A 23,524-nucleotide genomic window follows, 5' to 3' on the forward strand; every position below is an offset into this window, starting at 1 on the left:
GGTGAGAGAAACTGACCTGCTGCAGCACCTTCCTGCATGTCGGCTGCAGGGAGCTGGGGCTGGCTGCACTCTCCCTACTCAAAAGAGGAAAACAAAGTAATGTAAAGTAGAGGTGGACTGTCAGTACCCTACACAGAGGGGCCAGGGTGAATGCTGGGAGTGGTTACACCGAGAACGGAAACCTAATTGAGACCGAATAAAGAGAAACAGAGGACAGAAGGAAGCACAGAGAGAGAAGGGAAAATGAGATCAGAGGAGAGAGAGAAAGGAGGAAAAGCAATTGATAATGGAAAGGCCTCCACAAGGAGGGGAATCAGAAATCACAGAATTACAGAATGGTTTGGGTTGAAAGGGACCTTAAAGAACGCCCAATTCCAAACCCCTGCCATGGGCAGGGATACCTCCCACGAGCCCAGGCTGCCCCCAGCCCCATCCAGCCTGGCCTTGAACACCTCCAGGGATGGGGCATCCACAGCTCCTTTGCGGCAACCTGTGCCAGTGCCTCACCACCCTCAGAGTAAAAGAAGTCTTCCTTTATCTAATCTAAATCTACCCTCTTTCAGTTCAAAACGTTAGTTTAAAAATTGGTGAGAGCCCTCAACAAAAAAGATGCCACCCCCTAGTTCCTGCCTTCTTTACCAGGTGCCAAAGAAAGGTCTACGGCTGCTGGCACTCAGCATCCCAGGCTGTGGTGCTGGCACCACCTGGGCAGTCAACATACCTAGTGCTGGCTCCTTTCCCTGCCACGCTCTGGTGAGAGCAAGTGGCTGTTGCACTGCAGCAGGAGGCTACGGAGCAAGCCTGCACCATGAAAACTGGCTGTGAGCACCAAGGAGCCTAGACCTTCAGTAGAGCCATCCTCTGGCAGCTTCCCACAGCACCCCTTGCACAAGCCTCTTGGTATCAATTCTCAGTGTGCCTGCGTTCCCCAAAACTGTCTGTTCTGCAGGCCACTTTCTCCACATCTGCCTCCCCCAGTGGTCTCCTCACATGTGTTTTTTTCTTGTTTGTCCACAGAAGCTACAGCAGAGGTGACTCCCAGGCACATCTGTGTCTTTCGTGGGTAAGTTTGACCCAGGAAGCACCACTACCATGAGCTAAATGGGTACGTTGGGCCTACCAGGATGCCCAGGTCAGTTTCCAGCCTTTTCTGAACACTAGGAACGCTCAAGGTTGATTCAGCCAGAGGACTGCTTACTTCCCTGAGGATACAGCTCTTCTGGTCCTGCAACGCAGCCTCACTGATCGACCCTTTCTGCAGCAAATGCACTGATAGACAGGGCACGAGCACAGGTACAGATCTCTTCAGCTTTTTCTTCCCTTTTCTCTGTCTGTAAGACAGAGTCCTTTGGAGGAGACCTTCCCCAGACAAAGATGATGAGCCTGGTCAGGATCCTGCTCTGAGGTAAGGCTCTAGAGAAATGTTGTTGTACATTAAAGAGCGTAAGATTAAGTCTTCTGAAGCCTGGAACAATGTGTTGATCCACAGCAGTACCTCACAACCAGTAAGGAAAAAACGAAATCTCCAGATTTCTCTCTAAAACAGCTTATCCTCAAACTTTGTTGGGATGAGCATAGCCCATGCCAGGGAAACAGCCACATACCCTGTGGAATGTTCTGAACTCTCTGCTGCAGATGGCTCAAGGCTAGCTCTGGCCACAGCTCTGGTTCCACAGCTCTTGGCAGACCCCCAGAGCCTGAGGACTCCTGGGAATGTTCAGTGAAAACAGCTGGATACCTCCAGGAAAGCAGAGAACTTCTGGAGCTTTGGAGGTTGGTTTGTTTTGTTTTTTCCCTAACATGCCTTCTCCAGAGAACAGGAGCAGCTGGGAAGGACATTCTCACCACAGCCTTCATGTCACAAGAAAGGACAAACACGGAGATGGGAAAGAAATGCAATGACAATGTGGAACAGAGACAGCCTTCTGCACCTGATGGCTGCAGGCAAAGCTCACAACCACAGAGGAGCCCAGAGCAGTCAGGAGGTTTTCCTTTTGGCACTGTTCAAGGTACCTGCCATTTTTCTTTGCTTCCATGCAAAGAAAAGACCCAGCTCACCTGAAAGGAATGCACAAGCCTCACAATAAGGAGGGAAGAGTTAATGAATCCAAGATCAAGACGACACTGTTGTCACCTGAAGCTGAGGAGACTCCATCCAACCCCCAGTCCGGCACTCTTCCCCCAGCAAGAGTGAGAACCAAGGAGGGGAAGGTGGAGAAGTGACCTCACGTAGGCAGGGGTGGCAGATAACCCAACCTCAGTAACCCCATGGGCACCACGGGACTTTCCACTTGAGCATGATGCAAGCTCTGCAGATGTGCCAGTCTTCGTGCAATCATCCTCATGGGATCCTGACTTCCTCACGGAGAGCACCAGCCACATACGGGCAAGACTGCATGCATCGGATGCTGAATCTCAGCTGCCGATGTGTGGAGAGAAACCTCAGGTGAGACCAGCTGGCTGTCAGCACCTCAGCACAGCCCTGGCACCCCGAGGGCCTCTGGAAGGCAGAAGAGAGGAAGGCGTGCATTAAGTGCTGCATGCACACCTCATTGCTGCTGTTTCTGTGCAAAGGCTGCAGCATTCTGCTGTGGCAGAGATTGCATCTCACTTCTGTAGACTAGTGCAGTACTGGCACCTAGAAGTATTTCACAGCAACCCCCAAGTACTGGCACATAGAGGGCCCCAGAACAACACAGGAGATGCTGCCACAGAGCCCAAGCCTCACCGAAGGTGCATTTATCCTTGCTGAAGCCTGAGGCTGTGCTCAAACCCTCACTCATATCCATCCCCCCTCTCGGGGACACGAGCTTCAGCCCAGGTTCACACTCCCGCTGTCCTGGTGGAGCAGAGCCTGCCCCTGCCAGCGCTGGGATCTCTACACCTGGGGACATCAGGGAGCATCAGGGTGGAACCAGCCTCACCCTTGTCCCCTCCACCCCTACCCTTTCCACCTGCCCCAGGCTGCTGCTGCTCCCCTGCTGCCTTTTCTGGGGCCACTCAAGGAGGACATGCACCCCAGCACCGCTGTGCACTACATTTCAGCACGATTGGACCCAAACACATCAGAACCAAGTCTCGAAGACCACTTTTCTTCTTCTCAGTTGTAACTTTTTTCACCTGTCCCAGGAAACCATCGCTATCACACAACAAAGATCCCTGAATGCAAGGAGTGCTGTGCCCATGTCCCTTGCAGGCAGGGAGCACACAAGGCCTCGTGTACCCAAAGCAGGGTGATCCTGCTTTGTACAGGTGCCAAAACAACATTTTTAATGCATCCAGAGAAGCCCTACTTCTGGGTGCCAGGGCCTCAGCAACTCTAACTGCAGCTGAAGGGAGGGGAAAGCACAAGGGATTGCTGAAAACAGCCTGTAGCTGGGTTCCTGTCTGCTCCTGGAGGAGACACCTGCAGAGAACCTGTGCTGTGGGGCTCAGCACTTGCCTCCTGGGACCCCTGGCACCAGCTGCAGCACAGACCCTCACCCAGAGCACAGCCAGCCCTGGGGGATGCCCTGCCACCACTGGCCAGTGGGGCTTCACTGGAAGGTCTCTCAGGACTGTCTCACAGATTCAAAGCAATAGGAACAGGAGCAGCCCTGCCCCAGAGACCCATCCAGGGGTGCCAGCAAACAGCTTGGGCTCTGCTTAGAGGGCAGGAACGCCTCACACTGCCTGAGGGGCACCATGAGAGGGCAAAATGTGAAGCCGAGGGTGGAAAGAGAAAGGGGATGATGATAACCTCAGGAGAGGAGACAAGGCTTTTCTGCGTGAAAGACTCCATGCACAGGGCAGCTCCGTGCTCAGATGCAAAATCGTCTAAGGTGTCCTCTTCCATCCTCTGTGTCAGCACAGAAACCCCAGCACCCATGGAGAAAGAGAGAGAGAGAGAGAAAGAGAGAGAGGGAGGGAAAGAGACAGACAGACAGACAGACACAGAAAGAGAGAGAGCACATGAGAAGGAATGAAGGAACAAGTGGGTGGATGATGGATGGATGGATGAACAGAGATCACCAGCTATGCAAGGTCTAGATGTTATGTTTAGGTCTTTCTTTGTACGCTATACATATGCTTCTAAAACAGATGTGAGGTTAAAAACCTTCCTCCTCTTTCCAGCTTGACACTTTTGAGGTTGTTACCTCCTGTAACTCACCTCTGCCTGGGTTGCTCTGCAGCCAGCCGAGCCAGCCCCGTATCTCCAGGGGACCAGCAAGCACATGTGCACACCACAAATTCCCCATGGAGAGGCCTCAGACAAGCCTCTCCCCAAAGCCCCTCCTCGTATCGCAGTGCCATGACCTCACTTGCTCAGTGAAACAGTTCCAGGACAGAGCTGGGGCAGGGAGTGCCCCACATGCAGAGTGTACGAGGCCTGAAGCTCACGGCTGCTGGCTCCACTGCTCTTGCAGGGGAGAGGACGCTGAGGTGGGGAGAGCAAGCATGGAGGGTCCAGTGCTCTCAGCCCACATGGGAGGGAGGGTGTCCGAGCTGCAGAATACCCTCACCACTGAGACCTGGGCCACTGCCTGGGCTGAGCCAAGCATGAGCCCAACCCCATGCAGCCCAGCTGCACCGCATCCACTCCCCTCAGGCATCCACTCCCCTTGGACAGTGGGGGGGTGTGCTCTGCACAGCCCAGATGTCCTGCTCCAGCAACCCAAGCATCTTCCTTTCTCTCCTAGGGCAGATGTCCCACTGCAAAGCCAGCAGATAAAATGCCAGGAGGAGAGGACACGAATGCAGAATGCACAGCACCACTCAACCCAGCACCCCTCCTCCCGCTCCCACCAGCCAGGTCGTGGCAGGTCAGCATGCCACCAAACACCTCTGTGCAGGAGCCCAGCCCCGCGCTCCTGGGGACACCCACTGGACGAGACTTGCACAGGGTACTGACATCCAGGAGCCCCGATAGGATAAAGGGTGAAGAAGGCCCCATCTCACAGCCAACAAACACATCCCTCTGAAGAGGACAAGTTTGACCCCATGCAGCGCCTGGGCATAAAGGGAGATCACTACCAGCAGAGAGGAAACACTTAGCTCATTACAAAACTTAGAGACAACAGCCTGGCCAGAGGCTCCCTTGCTTTACCCGCTGTGCCCAACACATAGTTCCCACCGTGCTCTCAACATGACTGTGCTAGAGGCAGAGACCAGGCAACTAATGAACAGCTTGATCTCATCCGTAAGACAAGCAGCAGAACAAACCTCGCTGGCCTTTTCTGGGGTTCCCTTTGGTGTTTCATCCTCATGCTTGGGCGAGGAAGAGGCTGGTGAGGAAGGCAGCCTCCTGTCCCGGTCCCTGTGAACCAGCTTGCTGTTGGGCTCCTTCAGGGTCCGTTTCAGCTCATTGATGCTGGCCTGGTGCTTTAGCAGAACATCTTCTGGCTTGTCTAAAAACTTGGGGAAGGAGAGAGGAAGGTAACCATGGTTAAAGCACTAGCCAAGGCAAAAGAGACAATCAGGGACACTGGGGAGAGGTTGCTTTACACTGGGATTGAATTCAGGGTCTTGAGAGCCAAATGAATAGCATATAAGAGCACCCTGGGCTGCAGTTCTCACTACAACCATTGCAGGGAACTGCAATTATGGAACACCCACAGTGGCCCTCCTCCTGTGCAGGGCAAAATATGCCCCTTTGGCATCTCCAGCATGGGCTGCTGAGGATGAGCTGAGCCATCTACGGAAGAGAGAGGGCTCTCCTTAGGGATCAGGCAAGGGATAGGGGCCCACTGGAAATATCAGCAACCTCATCTCTGCTGCTCTCACATGCAAGGCACAAAGGGACCAAGAACCTCTGTCCCAGCAGGGCAGGAAACTGGCCAGTCCTCAGAGCAAGAGCTTCAGGGAGTCGCCCATTGGCATTTCCAAAGGAGTGGCTTCAAAGGGGGATTTCTGCTGAAGGGCAAGAGGTCAAGGGCTGGTCAAAGATGACCAACACAGATCCAAACCTGCATCAACATGGACCAGCTTGGGCCCAACGGCAGTCTGGGGTGGGGTTGGGTCTTGCCTACTGTAGAAAGAGGACAGCTCAGAGAGCTCAAGCGCGAGGTTACGTTTAGGTGTTAAAGAATCCTTTGGTGATGTTACAGGCACCAGGGTGGCTCCCCTTGTTCTGCCGCAGAGGTGGGCAAACTAGCTCCGAACAAGAACCCGGCTTCTGCTTCAAACTCAAACCTGGTTTGAGGTTCGAAATGAGTCGACTGAAGTATCTCCCCTCCCCCATATCTCTGCTCAGTGAAATCCCAGAGATCCAAAGGAGTCCCATGAAAAGCCCAGACAAATTATACAGATCCTGAAGGCTCAGCAGAATTAATGAAGAAACTCTCCTGTCCACTTGCATGTGCTTCATGGTTTGCCCACCTCTAGGCTCAGGGTGGTGCCAGGGGCACAGGGCTGCGGGAGCAGCACATGCACATGCAGCAGGGGTAAGCAATGAAGCAGACAGTGGAGGGACCGTGACCAGCGCTGGGCTGGGGGGCGAGATGTCAGCCTGCAGGAGCCATGGTGCCCACTGCACCAACAGGGTTTGCCCTGCTGTGCTGAGCAGGATGCCAAGGGCTGCGTAGTGGAAGTACAGCAAGCCCCATCTCAAGGCCACTTGGCTAGCACTGCTAGGGCTGCACTGGCCTCTGTTGACTGGTTCAGCGATGATCTGAACCCCACTGTGAGTAGAAGAGAAACCTGGAGAGCAACCGTGAATTTTAGGCTGGGATGAATCAGCAGACCCAGGCTGGGGGGATCTCTGCTGCCCATTTCTGCTGGAGGTAGCACTGCAGGCAGGTAATTTGTGTGAGGGGAGAACACAGCCTCCCTCCTGCCTGTGATAGCTCACCCTGGCCAGGCTAGCCACAGTTGGTTGGGAAGCCCCTCCGCTGCAAGGGGGTGGACGTCAGTGTCTGCCTCTGACGGATCAGTGCCAAAGGATGCTCAGGGACTCGTTTGCTCCCGGCAGGGTAGAAAGGCAGCAAGGGGCTTCATGAAAAGCGAGCCTCTGTGCAGGGCATGTGATGCAGAGCCCAAGTCAGGAAAGCCAAAAGCAAAGCATAGGCCAGGAGGTGGGAATGATGGGGCCAGCCTGTGCCAGTGCTGTCTCTTCAGTGGGAGAGATAGGGCCACAGGGTTGAACAGAGAGGAAACATGAGGAGAGGACATGGAGGAGTCAGTAACATGAGCAGAAGCCAAGTCTTCCCAGTGGGCCAAGGACTCGGCATGGTGGCCTGGCCATTGAGCCGTGGGAGGGCTCTTGCTCACACATACAGTTAGGACTACCTTACTTAGTGGGATAGAAGATGCTGTGTGTGCTCTGGGGCAGATCCCCAGCTGTCTGCTCATCGGGTGTCTCTAGCAGGCCAACCCCCGCCTCGGTGCATCTTGTATTCCAGTAAATAGGGTGACACACAGTGGTGCTTTGAAAAGGATGGACAATATGATGCACCGATGAGAACTAAGATACTCCAGAGAGAGAATACCTCCTGCTTGTGCCTGGGGGTTGTTTCGTGCTCCGGCTGGCAGCAAAGAGAGGGTTAAAAGTAACCAGCAGGGTCAGTCGAGGAAACTTCTCAAGAGCATCACAATTAAGTTGAATTCAGGTGCCTGCACAGGGCCTGGCTGTGCCCCCCTGCCCCCAGTCAGAACTGGCTACCAGCACAGAAGGACCGAACCCCCGCTCAGTACAGGGCCGAGATGGGCTGGGCTGTGCCCTGAGCCGACCCAGTGCCAGGGTGGAGAGCAGAGGGCCATAGCTGCACACGAATGGGGCTGTGGGCATGGCCATGGGGTGCCCAAGCAGGGCTGTGTAGAGCTACAGGGTGCCAAGGGAGCAGGGGCCCAGCATGCTTCCCATGGCTAGGGAACTCCTTGCTTGCACAGTGGTGACCGCTGGCACGCCTGGCCCTTCCCCATCCTGCACACCAGCATGGGACTGCCCCGTGATCAGCCCTGCTTGGGGACCAGTCTTGCCTAGAGCCTGGGCTCTGCTGGGGGACCAGCCTTGAGGAAAGCTGGAGGGTACTGGGGAAATTGGAGCTGCTGGTAGGGTATGACAGCTCTGTGTCCGGCAGTGAGGCCAAGAGCCATGCCCCCAAGCAGGACGGGTCACACCAAGCACTGGGCTTGCCTGGTAGAGAAAGGGCTCCAGATGACTCTTCCCTGATGTGATCCTTCCCACCTGCAGAATGGCCCTGAGACAGGGAGACGGAGCCCTGATGCCCACGTCCCAGCCTGCTGCATGTCTGCTGTGGGCGTGGGCCAGCCCACCCATCTAACTCACAGTCCTCTGCCCACGGGGTCTGTACCTTCAGCTCCTTGATCTTTGTTGGGGTAGTCACCTCCTCATCCTCCGTCTCGGACCGTCTCCCACTGCCAAACTCACCATCCTCATCCTGCTTCTCACCCTCTGCTCCAGCATCGTGGTTCTCACTGACAGAGGCTGGGCGTGAGAACTCTGTGTGTGCAGGGAGAGCCCAGGTCACAGGCAGCAAGCATTTTTTCCCAGCCCTACCTGCCCCAGCCTTCCACCCCAGTCTGGCTAGGAGATGGTGGCTGTGGAGCCCCAAGAGCATCTGTAGCAGGAAATATGTGTCCTAGGGCTTCTTGGTTGTGTTGATGACCCAAAGTTCAGCCCATTTCTCCCTCCCTCCACCACCCTGGCCTCCACGCCTGCTTTGTGTACAAGGAGCTGGGGACAGCCCCATCCCCAGGCTGCCCAGACCCCTGCCCTGGCTCAGCGGAGCCAGCTGTGCTGTTGCTCACAGGGTTTGAACCACCACTTGGTGTGGGGACAGGCCAGGGGCACCTAGTCGGGGACAGCCTCCAGAAGCGACCCTGGATGCACCCCTCTGAACCTTCCTCCTTGCCTCCTTGCTCCCGCCAGCGGACCAATCTCCCTCCCCCTCCCCAATTTGGGGCATACCTCCGTCAAGGCTGCGAGACATGGTGTACCGTTTGCTGGAGGAGCGCTCGAAGAAGGGAGCTGGGCGGTCAATGAGGGCGCTGGCCTGCCGGGTCTGCGCCTGCGTCCGCCCGCTGTAGCGAAACTTGGAGCCCATCACCAGAAAGCCCTTCGGGGGTGGCTCTGGGGACACCAGCCTGGGGATGGGAGAGGTGGGGTCGCATCGGTGAGTCCCAGCCCTGCTCCCCAACACCAGTGTGCAAAGCAGAGCTGAGACCGTGGTGAAGGAGAGGGGCCAGCCACAGCACAGAGCTAAAGGAAAGATGGGGGGAATTTAAGGCCGTAAGACGAGGACTGAACCAGCAAGTGGTCCTGGGCAGCAGTGGCACAGGGCAGCAAACAGAGCAGAGATGGCTCCACACATGAGGAGGACAAACCAGAGCCTCGGCACCCGGGGCATAGCAGGTCTGTGGCTGACAGAGGGGCAGAGCTGCTCCCTCCCTGCACACAAAAGGCAGAGTGGCCAGACCCAGGGGGTTAAAAGGCAGGGGACAGCCCACCCACACCAAGTGGGAGGATGGCCGGCTCCTGCCTGGGAAGGACACAGGCAGCTGGGGGCAAGGCAGGAGCTACCCTTCCCCACACAAATATGCTGGAATGGGCCAGAGGCAGGAGCATGCCTGGAGAAGGGCTCCTCACCTGAAGAAGGTGTGATGCTCTATGCAGACCTTCCAGAGACGCTTGGCAGAGCGGTGGTTGGGCAGCTTGAAGCCAATGGTGCTCTCAAACTGCTCGTACTTGGGGGAGATAGAGACATGCTGTTACAGGCAGATCCTGCCCTAGAGGATACAGTGGGATGGGACCTGCCTTGCCAAGGCCCTCAGTTTGCCTTGGCAGGAGCCATGACACAGAAAACATCTTCAAAACAATGCTGGAAAGTTCCATGCCCAGCCCCACTGGGTGGTAGGATCATACCTCCTAAATTTTTGGCCTAAGCACTTTCCTCAACTGTAAATGGATTTTCAGTGTGAGAGAAACTCCCTCAAGAAACATAAAACTTTTACGGCTTGTTTTGGCTAGAGTCTCTCTCTCCATCTCAGATGCACTGTCCACAGGGAAATGTGTGGGTGGAAATGCATTTTCCCATCAGTGCAAGTAAAAGAGAGTGAAAGTAAAGTCAGAAAACAATGACAGAAAATGAAAGAGAAGCCTCTTTAAAAAAAAAAGTATGGAAGACAAATATCAAAAACGGTCCTGAAATTCCCTTCCTGGACACCTTCTTTTACCAGCAGGGTCACAGTATCTGGCTTATGGGGAAAGGAGTGTAGGGTGTCCTGAACCTTCTGAATTGCTGTGGCCAAAGACATTATGTCAGTGAGAAAATGAGAGTGCAAACAAGAAAGCACTTGCTGAAAGCCTCCATTCACCACAGGAGCTTTCCTCTCTTGGCCAGCTGAAGCCATTAGCTTGGGACTCCTGGGGCAGAAGATGAGGCTAGGAAAGGACCACCCCGCACAGCTCCACTTCAGGCTGCACTGGACCCATTGCACTCACCTCACCAGGGCGGATTTTGATGTAGAAGTTGCTCCTCTTGTAGGAAATTTTAAGGATCTTGGGCCAGGCAAAACGGTTGATCCTCAGCCGGTCCCTGTAGATGAGGAGGCCGTTGGCACAGACGCCCAGCATGATGTCGATACCCTCTGAGTCCTGGAGGAGGCAAGAGGGACAGGAGAAGACGGTTCAGCAGCCCAGTAAGCACCAGTCCATTCCAGAGTGCCATGCTCCCTCCTGTCTAGCACTCTGCTAAGTGGGACCAGCTGGCAGAGGTCACAGAATCCCAGGTGGTTGAGGTTGGAAGGGACCACGTGTTTCAATCCCCCTGATCGGAGAAGGCCACCCAGGGCTCCAGGTGTGACCTCACCAGTGCTGAGCAGCGGGGAAGAACCACCTCCCTTTACCTGCTGGTAACGGTCTGCCTAATGCAACCCAGAATACTATTGACTTACTCTGCTGCAAGAGCACAATGTTGATTGATGTTCAATTTGCTGTCCCCCAGGACCCTCAGGGTCTTCCCTGCCCAGCTGCTTTCCAGCCAGCTGCCCCCAGCATGTCCTGGAGCCTGGGCTTGTTCCTCCCCTGAGGCACAACTTGGCACTTTCCCTTGCTAAAATAACAGTTCCAGCCCTGTTCAGCTCTTGTGCTCAACAGGCACCCAAAGCAGCTTGCACATTTAAACTCTCTCTCTTGTCACTGCACCAACTGTAGGAAACAGGAGCTGGAGCTACTGTAAGCCCCGATGTGCCAGGGGTGTGCTGGCACCAGGATACAATGGGGCTTGGCGTTGGCCGTCGCTCCCACAGCTCCACAGCCTAGTACCTTGGCATGGTGCAGGTCCACCCCGTACATGGAAAGCTTCTTTGCGTTCTCCAGGAAGTGGATTTCTGCTTCCCCAGGAGTCATGCCCCTGCAGAGAGACAGAGACGGGGACACATGGCCAGACACCCCACGGGGCACAGGTCAGCTCCCCAGTGCCTTCCCTCACCAATAGCCTGTTCCCTGCCACAGCTCACCGGTAGGTCTTGTGCAGTTCCATGATGCGCTCTTCCAGCTCCCGTGTCTGGTTGGGGGCGAAGCGAAGCTCGCTGACATAGTTGCCCACATGCTCCTCGGCATCGTAGTCGCCCATTTCAGCCTGCACGGCATATGAGCCCAGCAGGGCGTGCGTGACGAAGGAGCAGGGGAGGCGCCCTGTGATGATGTCCGCACGCAGCTGCAGGCACAAGTAGTATCTGCAGAAGGGGACAGAGGGTAAGAGCAAGGCAGAGGCACATGCCCTGGAAGCAGGCTGGGGCTCCCTGTGGAGGTTCTGCATGTAAAGAACACCCCCTCTGCACCATTCACCGTGCGACTGCCACCTCCGATAGATGCCTTCCCAGCCCCATTCTGTGTGATTTAGAGATGCCACGCACAGAGGAAAGACAACGAACCTCTGACAACTCCCCTGGCTACCCCTGCTGCTGTCCTGAGTGCTGCCCCTCCTCATGCTTCCCACCTGGCCCTCTGGAAGCTGTTCCAGCAGCTGTGCCCGAGGGCACACCACACTGTAGGTTCCTAAGGGCAGTCCTCACCTTGTGATGTCCTCCGTGAGCTGGGCAGGGTCAGGAGGGTAAAACTTCACAGTGAAGGCGAAGTTCCAGAGTCCACCTAGCAAAGGTAGGGAGCAGTAAGGGCAGGGGCTACACTGGCTGCCTGCAGAAATCTCCCTCACTCCTGCACAGGGTGTGCACACAGCATCCAGGCACTTATTAAAGGGTCCCAGGACTCCACCCAACCCTGACACAGGGTCAGGAAGCTCCAAAGGCTGCCATGAAGGAGATGAACCCCTGTTGTGCAGCTCCCAGCTGCTCTAGCCACTCAGCTGTCAGGACAACAGTGCAATTTGGGTAAACGTCCCCAAACAGCTGGGGAGAGAAAAGCATCACATCTTGGGACCCATCGGCTCAGCTTACTCCATGCAGAGACTAACACTGTCACAGCAAAAGCCTCACATGTCCCAGTGAGGTGACATCACAGGCAACAGCCCTTCTGGCTCCCCAGTGCATGGTGCAGCAAGGCAACATCTTGGACAATAGCACTCCTGCATCCCAGTACCCATCCCAGTAAGCTCACCCCGCCTCCACCCAATCTCCATCCTCCCTGCTCTGGGCAAGAAGAGATGGTACCCAGGGTGGGGACCAGGTCTCAGATGCTCTCCAGAAGCACAGACAAGGTCTGTGATGCCCACACCTGTCACGAACAGGATGGGAGGTGGGCAGGGCTAACAGGCACCTGAATAAGCTGGGCTGTTCCTGGCCCTGACCATGCCTCAGTGCTTGAGTTTGTTGGAGTGCCCCATCACTTGATTTGACTTACTAACCTGACAGAAAAGGACGATCATTTCTGCCACACTACTAAAATGAGCTGATGGAGGGCACAGCAAGGACTGAGCAGCCAGGGACAGTGTGCTAGGGAGGGGGCAATGAGCAGGGAGGCTCCCTGCCACAGCGGCTGAACCTGCATGGGGCCTGGTTTCCAGCTACTACCTCCCAGGTTTCTCATGTGTGACCCCGTGGCACACCAGGCTCCCGGCCACATCCCTGCCCTGTCCTGTGATCAGCCGGGGACCTGAAACCCACCAAGGGCACAGAGTTACAAGTTGAGGTGAGGGCTCAGCCCAACCACAAGCAGTGGCTGGGGCCAAACTGTCTGGGAGCCCAGCGCTGGGGAGGAATGGCCCTCCCCAACCACTTACTGCGGATCTGCTTCTTGATCTCCTTGGAGGGGTCCAGCCAGTTCTGAAAGGAGAAGACAACATGTCAGGGGGCTGGGGACCCCGCTCAGCAGTGGGGTGGCCGTAGAGGGGTCCCCCATGCTCACCTTCTGGCTGTCGGAGTCGCAGAAGGTGAGGCCAAAGTAATCCTTCTCCAGGAGGTTAAGGTGCTCACACACCATGTCAAAGAGGACCTGGCCTCGGGCATGCTTCTGCAGGAGATACAGAGAGGCTCACAGTAAACCAGCTCCCTCATGTTTCCAGAGAGCCAGCAGGTGAAGGCAGCGCCTGCTGGACACAGGACACCTTCGTCCCCACCTGCATCGGTGTTGGCTGGGAGCAGCCCCAGGATCAGGGCAGCCCTGGCCCCCTCAGGCCACCACACAAAACTGCTGGGGGCTGCCTTTAAGAGCAGCCCCCTCGTCTGGCAGTGCTTGGCCTGGGCCCACAGACCCCATATCAGGGCACCATGTGCTCCCCAGGCCACACAGCCCACGGTGCAGCCTGTGGCAGGTCCCACAGACTGGTGGAGACCCAGTGGCCACCTGGCTCATCCCCCATCACACCAGGGGACAGCGGTGCCAAATCAGAGCAGGGTGCAGCCAGACCAGGCACCTCTGCTCCAGAGCAAAGGGTTGGGACAAACGCGTCCCAGACCTCGTGGTGGATGCTGCTGCCTGTAGGCCAAGCTCCTTCCCAACGCCCTCCTCACAGCACAGCAGGATGGAAGAGAAGCACGAAGAGCCTAAGACACATGCTACGATGGAGGGTGCCCTCATTACTGGTCCTCTTAACTCACTCATACATTTTCTCTTCACTACCGGTGGCAGTGAGGCCCACGATTGCTCACGGAGAGGTTCATGTGTTTCTCACGCATTTACAGACTTCTCCGACCAGGAGCTCCTGATTTACCCTCTCTGAGGGGTACCCATTTCTTTGAGTACCTCTACCAAGCACTGCAGCACTGGAGCCACTCTCACAGAAACCAGCACAACTTACAATGTCTCACTGCTGCCAGACCCCAGCCCTGATCTCCTCCTGACATCCAAATTTCCTCCAGACCCCAGCATTTCCTGCCATACCCTTTCTGTATCCTCCCCTTCCAGCTAACCCAGATTTCCACGGCAGGGGTTCAGCACACAGCACACAGAGGGGTGTAACACCAGGGGTGTAACACCAAATGGTTTGGTTTCCCTTTTTGATTTTTACAGAATTAAGCATTAACATCCTCTGTGTGCAGACAAGGCAAAACTATTTCCAGGGGGCCCAACAGAGAGAAAGAAGAAATTCAGCACAAGCCTTTCTGTGCTAAATAATTCCTCCTCCTCTCCCCTACACCCCAAATTACACTTTTAGAGAGCAGAAGCTCCGTGTTTGCTGAGTCAACGCTGTCCTCTGCACTGCAACAACAGAGAACTTGACCTCACTGTGAATAAAGCCCTGCATGCCCCAGCTCACTGCCAACATCAAGCACCGGGAACAAAATGAGAAACAAAGCCTAGGGGGGCTGGGACTGTAATGCTCTGCTTTTCCTAAGCTTGTTGAGAATCATTGTTCTGCTAACAAAGCAGCCAGCCATTGTACATCCCAGACTTGTGTTTGCATGCAGGTTTTGCTTGGCAAATGTGAATGGGGATCTGGGGAAGGATGACACCACCACATGCTGCTTCAGGGCTGACCGAAGTCACTCCTTTGCCCCATGAGCCCACTGGAGTCACAGGACCACTCAGCTCTGGTTATATTGTTGGGAGAGACTTTCATCTTCATGACAATCCATCTTTCCACAGCCACTAAAGCTCTCTGTGACAGACTTTACCACTAAAGTGACAGTAAGGGCTGCTGGAGCACAGAGATCAAAGGCACCACTGCTGGCGCTGGAACCCAGAGGCCAGACCTCCCCCGCCAGCTGCCTTGGGGCATTCACTATTCCTGTGCAGCCACAGAGAGCAGGAGCGTTCCTTATGTTCATTAATCCTGTGCAGCTGAGACCTCGTGGAGCCAGGACCTGCATACAGATGCAGGTCTGCTGTGCACAGCCTGAGCTGTTGCCACCCTGCTGAGAACAAAACCCCCTCCACCCACTCACCAGCAGCAAGTGCAAAGGTCTCCCTGACAAAGGCTCCAGGATCTCTGCTTCTGAACAGTTTCAACTTCTGCATTTTTAAGTAAAGTTTCTCAGAAATGTCCCTCTGACCAGGAAGATGCTGCAGGTCAGAGATGTGCTGCCTCCTTGAATGCAGGCAGGAGACAGAAGCAAGTGCAGAAATGGGCACGCCCGGCTCACAACCCTTCTCGGAGCTGCCTCTTCCCCAGAGTGGGTTCATAGAGCCCCTATCCCAGCCCAAACTCTGGGCTTGATGGTGCCTCCTAACACCGTGCTTCCAGCAGCTCAAGCAGGCCTGCAATATATCCCAGTGTAAAGGTGGCCACTGGCGGGCGCTAGTCCCTTCTGTCCCTTCCTGCAGCAACAGCCACTACCAGGGAAGCACACACTCGCCCACACTCGCGTTGCACGCTTGCGACACTGCACAAATAGCAAGCAGCCCACATACCCGCAGCAGGGTGCCCAGGCCTGCTGCTCTGCCAACGCACATGAGGGTGCATTGACAAATACATGCATGTGTATCACCTCTATTTACTCACACACGCACTCCTGCCAGGCTTCAGCACATGTCCCAGACGGTCCCTGGCCTGCCAGTTTTATGGGGAAGGACACAACGGATGAAAACAGGGAGACTGGGGTGAGGTGCAGTTTGTAATGCTGCCAAAACCCATGTGGGTCTGTGTGCACACATGCAAACCCATCTCAGGGAGCCATGTGTATCTGCACATGTTGGCCTCTTTGCACAAACACATGCACACACATCCTGTGCCTTAGCAAGTGGGACAGCAAACACGCTGTGCTCTTGAGGTGTCAACAGAAACACTGGCATACATATGTGTCATGCACATATTTTCATGCAGAGCTTTATCTCCATCTATTAAGCTTCTGCTTTCTACACACTGTTTTCCATAATGAGTAGCTAACAAATTTGGACTCTCTAAGCTGAAATTTCCAGCTAAGGTCTATCCTTCCAGATTTTTTGTTTGTTTTGAAATTCCGACTTAAACGGTCATTTCTGTGGATCATTTTGTCTGTATGACAAGTACTCCAAAGCTGTCCTTGGAACAGCCCTGACATCAAGGACTTGCTGGAGGCCAGCTGTGGGCTGGGCAGGGTTTCTAGACTGAGACATGTCCCCTGCTCAGCGCCAGTGCACTCCTCTGACTCACCTCCACTTCACATTCATACTCAGAGGCATCAAGCAGGGTCACTCTGCAGAGGGCACTCTTGATTTTCTTGTTAATTTTCTGGGGCGACTTCTGGGTCTTGCTAGGTGTTGTTTTATCAGAGAGCCCATCGGTCTCGCTGTAGTCCTTTTCCTCCATGTCTGTGCCCTGGAAGGTGAGAGACGCACAGAGTTACTTGGCACTGGCCAGCAGAGGAGGCCAGCACTTCCTCTGCCCCTTAGCAATGCAGGATCCCACAGCCAGGAGCTCACCCCTGACCCCCACTCCCCGCTGTTGCCACAGTCACGGTTGGAAGAGTGACCCTGCAAAAAGAATGTCTGTGAGCCTGGCGTTGGTTCAGCAGCTGAGACCTCCCTATCTGGCTGCCTCCTGCAGCAGGCAGGGCTGAGGCAGCTCCGTGGCTGCTGGAAGCACTGGCAGCAGCACGGAGCTGGGGCTCCCCTGCTTAGTGGCAGCTCTTAGGGTACCACAGTTGCTCCCAGCCCTGCCAGGGGCAGCTCAGCTGCTGGGATGCTTGGCCACCCGCTTCCTTCTCCTGCCCAGATCTGCATGAAGCAGCAGTGCCATTCCTAGCCACTATTAGCACTTTGGACCTTTTTTTTTTTTTTTTTTTTTTTTTTGGCAAAGCCACAGTGCAGCAAACGGCCCTGCAGAAAGCAGTGCTTACATACGTAGGGTCTGTCACAGAGCAGCTGGGGCCACCTCCTCTCTGTGGCTGCAGGCTTGGGGGCTGGACAAACTGAGTGCCAGGCTCTGCCCTGCTCCGAAGTATGGATCTGATGCCAGGAGCTGCTGGCAATAGCTGAAGGCCTGATGCTCATCCAGACCCGCAGTCTTTCCCTTGTTGTCCCACCTGGGCCACAGCCCCTGTCCCTTGCCTACTCACCGGCTCCATGTTTCGGGTGTCGGGCTGCGCCCCAGGCTTCTCGTTGGCTTCAGCTTCCCGGCTGGCAGGCACGGCAGTGGGGCCGTGGGTGGCCGCCTCCAGCTGCTGCTGTGGGGCCTCCTCCTGTGCGTTCTTCACCTCCGAATCAGGACCTGTCTCTGTTGTCATGGCTGCTCGTCACCCTGCCCTGGCACTGGACAGAGACAGAAAGCGTCACACCAGCAGCCCCGCTCCCATGTGGACCCAAAGTCCCTAGCATCGAGCTGCCCTGACGCAGACTCCTGTGTGCATTCTGCCCTGCCAACCACGGACGAGAGAGTGCTCAGCCTCCAACCTTTTGGTAGCCTGAGGCGGAGGCATGGAGAGCGATGGCAGCACCTCAACCCCACGGCAACTGCAGCCTGCCGGGGAGCTGGGGGCAGCAGGGCAGGCAGGGTGCGTGGGGGCAGGCAGGAAACCAGGCTCCCTCCCCAGCACTGTACTCAGGGAGCTGGGGCTGTATCCCAGCTCTAGAGCTTTTGGTAACTGCAGCAGAACGTATGTATATATATAAATCTCCTACATAAATATGTATAAATATTTATACACAAAATATACATATATAAAACCAATGAAATATTTTATTCAGGGAAGAAAAAAATCAGGCTTTGAGTCAGGTTACAATGCTGCATTAACACAGGAATTTGCAAACACGGACAACTCTCCATACTGCATCCGGAATGGCTGTTTTCTCCCCTCTGTATTCCCACTAGCACAGCACGCTGGGTTCCCACAGCCAGCAAGGCTGAACCCTGCACGGTAGGCGGGACAAAACCTGCCTCCAGCTCCAGCTGTTCATCCTGTGTAAGATGCAAAAACAAAACTAGGGCCAGAAACACAGGGGGAAGGCAACTTCAGTGCTTACTGTCCCTTACTGGGGTGCTGAGTAACGTATTTTTGAAATGGTGCCCTTGACATTGTCCTTTCTGCACATTATGCTTGCAGCACACTATCTCCTTCCCCCAGAAAAGCTGTACTAAAGGCAGGAAAGTGCAAACTGAGAGAGTAGATCTGCTGGCATGGGCACCTCTAGCCAGACCTTGCTGTTCAGAGTATGAAGTGGAGAAACCGAGGCACAGAGCCCCGCTTTTGGTTTCTGCCAATGCCCCCGACAAGCCCTCACCAGGGCAGCACAAGGCACAGCAGCAATAGACAAGGCAGCCCTTATGCTCACCTCCTGCATGGGCAGTCTGAGCACGTGGCTCGAGGCTGCAGGGCAGGTGTGGGCAGCCACGGGGCTGGTGGGGGCTCCTGGGGACGGCCCCCGCTTCCACAGGGCATGGAGCACCCTTTGTACCCATCACCCTTCTGCCACCTGGGCTGCTCATCCCCTAGCAGTGCTTGCCTGTGCTAACGCAGGGATGAGCTCGCAGCACAGCTCCAAGCCTGCCCAGGAGAGGAGCAGGAGAAGGAGAAGGGGGGGCTCTGGGGCTCTCCTTGTGAAAGCGTCTGTCCTCCTGAGCCACTGCCACACATGCCGAGGCCCTGCTGCCCGAGGCAAGGCTGAACAGCACTTGCTGAGGGGAATTGGAGGATAATTGTTTTCTCTCTTTGCTTCTGTGTGGCCTTTACTGGTTTTTATTCTTTTCCTTTTAACTGTGCCTATCTCAATCATTGAGCCCTTTTTTTTCCCCATCATATTTTCTCCCCCCCGTTCTTTTGAGGAGGGGGAACGAGAGCACGGCATGGTGGAGTTCAGCTAGCCATCAGCAAGGAACCCCTGCAGCATCTCACATTGCACCTTCCAGGTGTCCTCAGCAGAGAGGGGAGTTGTGAAACTTCATCCAGAAGTACTGCTACACCTGGCTTCCCCGGGTGGTAGGGGAGAGGCAGAAAAGGAGCAGCATGCCTGCCCAGCCAATAGCTGTGGCAGCCCAGTCCTCAGGTCACCACAGAGAGACTCAGCTGACACCAAAAGAGCTGGAATTTCTCCCTTGCCCTTGTCCCAAGAGGCACAGAGTGGCCAGCCCCACGTGGACATGGCCAGGGACAGGCAGGACGACCTGCCTCTGCCTCCTGAGAAACACCCGCTCGCCTGACAACCCCAAGCACTCAGCTAAGGGCATGAGAATAGTCTGAAGGTCACCACTGGTTTATTTTTTCCATGGAGGAAATGGGATGGAGGGCTGCTGCTTTTCAACTTCAGATAAATGTTACACGCTCCCACTTCAAATGGGTGCGTGAAACACTTCAGAACACTTCTTGATGTGTGATTTTTTAAGTTAACGTGGAGTCTCTAAATAGCAATAGTCACTTTGGGCCAAAACCACCCTGAATTTTTCACTTAAAGTTTCTAAACTTTCTTACAAATGAAGTATGTGTGTCCCCACCCCAAAATGTTGATCCCCACGGAAACACCTCAGCTCTGACTGGATCGGTTTCACCCAAAGCTGGCAGGCTGGGGCTTCATCACCACTCTCATCGCACATCTGCACGAGTGCATGCGGTGCCCACCTGGAGCATGAGCTCCAGGGGCCCTGTGTGTCAGCCTATAAGGCACGGGGACCTGCTGCAGCAGGCGAGAGCACAACGCAGAAGCTTCAGGGCGGCTGAGCCAATGTGTAATGTTGCCAGGAGAAGCACCAAGCCATAAGGAAGGGGCCTGATGTGGCCCTAAAGACATTTCATCTCCTCACTCACATCCTACCCTGCCTTTTCCTACCTTCTGCCACCCCCCTTGGCCCCCCCTCACCAGTCCCAGCATGGCTCACCCCCACCGGCCATTCTCCCTCCTGGATTCAGGTGCCACCCAGCTCCTTGGAGCACCAGCACCTGCATCCCTGGGCCACAGCAGGAAGCTAAGGCTTAGCATGGATGCAGAGCAATCCAAGCACCAACACCCAGCAGGGGCACGGCAAGGGCCCATCGAGCCCATCCCCATGAGCGTCCAGGAGGCCACGTGGGGCCCCTCAGTGCTCTCAGGTCAGGGCTCAGAACCAGCTCAGGGAGTAAAAGGCTGAGCTGCTACTTGGAAGGGCATCGCGGCTGGCAAGTTCATAACTCATAGTTCATAATTACCAAGCTTTCTGGAGCTTTTCTTGGGCAGCAGCAGCCAGGGCCCAAGTTGAGACCCCATCTCTGCAGCCCAGGCTGTGCCCTGTTTCGCCAGCCCAGCTGAACACATCCCCAGGGGCACCCCAAGGCAAAAGGGGCACGGGGAAGGCAGAAACAGGGGCCAGGGATGCTCAGAGCTGGCTGGGCACTGGGGGTCAGCCTCAGCCTGGCTCCTTCCTGTCCCCGTGTAGGATGCTGCCACCCTCCAGCACTGCCAGCGCCCCATCAAACAGCGTGGCCCATGCCTGCTGGAGGCCCAGCCACAGGAGAAGGCTTCCGAGGAAGGCAGGAACACCAGTGCACAGACCATCCCCACAGTGCTCGGGGACACAGCCTGGCTTCCCACCACTGCACCATGTCTCCCAGCCATCCTCCATACAGACAAACACGGCCACACTCCCAGCTCGTTGTTAACAAGCAATTCCAGCCCCTTCTCTCCCTTCCCCCCCCCCCCCAGGGAGCCTGGGCAGCTCATTTCCCCCAAGGATTTTGCTGCATCACTCAAGAGCTCTGAAACCAGAGGATGTTTATTACCAGAGCATCTATATGACTTGAGCAGGAATTATCTGAGCTTCAAAGATGGAAAGCACACTTCCAGGCAGCAAGAAACTGGTTATGCAGTGCTTGCCATCTCACACTGCTTTTCGGATGCAAAACTCAGCTCCTGCCACCTCCCCTTGCAGACAAAAGTTCAGCACCTCTGCACAGGAAACCCCTGATGTGGAGAGCCATGGGTGCAATAGGAAAAGGAAATAAACCATCCTTTTGGCAGCTTGCTACAACCTAACATACATTTGGCACCACAAACTGACAGGAGAGGTTTAGATCAGAAGTGCAGCTAAACTCTCTGTTTGAGACTAGTGGAAATGCTGTCCCAAACAGTTCATTTTTTTTTTCCTAAACATTGCCTAAAGCAGGAGCAGGACAGGACCCAAACCTCCAGGGTAAGCAGCCTGCCCATGCTGTCCTGTCGCTGTCCTTGGCTCCTGGTGTCACTCCTCGTGCATCCCCCTGGAGCAAAGCCGTGCCCAGCACAGCCCCTCTGGTGTGTGGGCTGAGCTGCCTGTGCCAGAGGCTGCCACCCTGCACCTCCTCAGCACTCCTGTCCCACCACCTGGCAGCCTCACGATTTCCATTTCAAAGCCAATCTGCACAGGCAAGATTAACTCCACTATTCCTTTCCAGTTCTGCTGACAAAACCACAGCACCCCTGGAGCCAGCAGCAAGCAGGTTCTGACTTCATGGGGCCGCTGCTGCACCACTGAGACTTGAGGCCAGGGCATTACCAGGGCCGGTGGCATGCCATGGTGCAGGCTGGCACTCAGTGGTGGCTTTGCCAGTGGCTTCCAGCTCTGCTGGAGCTGCAGATCCCACTCCAGTGCAGGGACGCGTTGCCCCAGAGCCCTCTGCCTACACCCCCAACCTGCCACCTCACCCCTGCCCTTCTCACACAGCCCAGCTGCCTTTTACTCCCAGAGCCCCCCTTCTGCCCTGTCGCAGCCCATCGCAGGCTCTGCCCACCCACGCCTTGCTCCAGACACCCCTGCTGCCCCCCTGCTCCCCAGCTCTTGTGACGAGGCCAGCAGCAGTCAAGGCAGGATGGGCAGGAGGGGGTGGGCGCCACCCTCCCAACCCCATGTCTGGCAGCAGGGATGGGGCACTTGGAGGACTCCTCCGCACCTGCAGGCCACAGGACTGCATGCCACGCACAGCTGGGTTCCCCAAACCCGATTTGTGGCAACAGCTGGCTCACTCATGCTGAAACTTGATGCAAAATCAGCTGGAGGATATTCACAGCATGGCGAACTTGAGGTCACACAGCTGGAGCTGGTCAGAGCTCCACGCTGCAGAGACAGGCACACCAGAATAGCAAAAAAAAAACAAAAAAACTTAATGGGATCACAGGTGGACCTGCCTGCAATGCCCATTATCTCCCATAATCTCCTCCCTCTTCTCTTTTCCTTGGTGTTTTCCTCCTCACCCCCCTTCAAGCTGGCATGTGGATTCATGGATTACCCAGAAGCTCTGCCCCCACACTTCCCCAGCACATCACAGCTTGAGCCTCCGCAGTGCTTCCCTTCCCAGAGCTTCCCCTTCCCTGCTGCCTCCAAACAAACCGGGTTTTGCCTGAGCCTTCCCATTCACTCTGTGCTGCTGGGTTAGCTTTAAAGGCTGAGCATCACGCTTTGCTCCCGGGCTTAGCCATCCTCTCCTTTCTCTTCCCTGAGGATGCTGCCTATGGAGAAGCTGGGGATGGAGGTTTCTGTTTCTGCAGCATGTATTCCTATAGCACACGTGTATTCCTGCAAAGCCGCCTGTGCAGGACAGAATGCCTGCACACACATCCCAAACCTCAGAGTAACCAGGGTGCTCGGAGCTGGACAACAACCAGGCGGTGCCCTTCTCCCTCACCACTGCGTACAGCAGCTGCCAAGGGCCCCACAGGGCTGCTCCAGGCAGCAAAACCCGCTGCCACACCACAGGACAGACCATGGCCCCTGGGACTGCTGGAGATGGGGTGCTCCCAGCAAAACAGCACCAGTGTGGGGAGCGCCACGAGGGAGGTGGCAGCCTCGCAACTCCACACGTGGGGGCCCAGCTACATCACCAATCGCTCAGACGCAGGCAGCAGCTTTCCAGAGCTGATTCCAGCCCTCGGAGGGGCTGAGGAGCTTGCCAGGCCCCCAGCAGCCATGCAGGTATACTGGCAGGCCTCAGGTATGGTAAGGAGTGCAGGCAGCACCTTTCAGTCATCCTGGAAAAAACAGAGAGGAGCCCAAGGGAACGTGTGCCCAGCCATCCCAGCAAGGATCACAAACCCCAGACCATGGCTAGCCCCCTGCACTGCGGGAGCAGCCCAGAGCACCGGGTGAGAGGGCTCTCTGCCTGCAAACACACAGCTCTGCCACAGGCCTCACAACAGGGCCAAAAAATCCTACCAGCTGCCCTGGTGACAGCAGGGTGAGGAGGTCAGGAACATGGGGTGCTCCCAGCTCCTGGAGCGCCCAACACCACTCCTCCTCCTGCAGGGCTGGAAGGGATGGAGACCTGCATGGCC

The 23,524-nt window shown here is 55.7% G+C and overlaps 1 protein-coding gene across 10 annotated transcripts in view; it reads right to left on the reverse strand.

Annotated features, from left to right (window-relative positions):
- The window catches only part of EPB41L1 (erythrocyte membrane protein band 4.1 like 1), a 69,145-nt gene that overhangs the window by 13,962 nt on the left and 31,659 nt on the right, over positions 1–23,524 (reverse strand). For 5 of the 10 annotated variants that reach the window (XM_032198208.1, XM_032198205.1, XM_032198211.1 and 2 more), the window contains 14 exons: positions 17,374–17,566; positions 16,470–16,634; positions 13,304–13,408; positions 13,179–13,221; positions 12,016–12,091; positions 11,458–11,676; positions 11,264–11,351; positions 10,442–10,594; positions 9,587–9,684; positions 8,909–9,084; positions 8,292–8,440; positions 7,467–7,502; positions 5,203–5,394; positions 3,740–3,838 (listed from right to left, as the gene is read on the reverse strand). In XM_032198208.1, coding sequence (XP_032054099.1) covers positions 3,740–3,838; positions 5,203–5,394; positions 7,467–7,502; positions 8,292–8,440; positions 8,909–9,084; positions 9,587–9,684; positions 10,442–10,594; positions 11,264–11,351; positions 11,458–11,676; positions 12,016–12,091; positions 13,179–13,221; positions 13,304–13,408; positions 16,470–16,634; positions 17,374–17,541 — 1,767 coding nt within the window. In that variant the 5' untranslated portion in view covers positions 17,542–17,566. The remainder of the gene's footprint in view (positions 1–3,739; positions 3,839–5,202; positions 5,395–7,466; positions 7,503–8,291; positions 8,441–8,908; positions 9,085–9,586; positions 9,685–10,441; positions 10,595–11,263; positions 11,352–11,457; positions 11,677–12,015; positions 12,092–13,178; positions 13,222–13,303; positions 13,409–16,469; positions 16,635–17,373; positions 17,567–23,524) is intronic. The other 5 variants (XM_032198213.1, XM_032198212.1, XM_032198210.1 and 2 more) reach the window with 3 other exon arrangements.

Source organism: Aythya fuligula, chromosome 16 (genome assembly GCF_009819795.1).
Source record: "Aythya fuligula isolate bAytFul2 chromosome 16, bAytFul2.pri, whole genome shotgun sequence".
NCBI classification, from domain to species: domain Eukaryota; kingdom Metazoa; phylum Chordata; class Aves; order Anseriformes; family Anatidae; genus Aythya; species Aythya fuligula.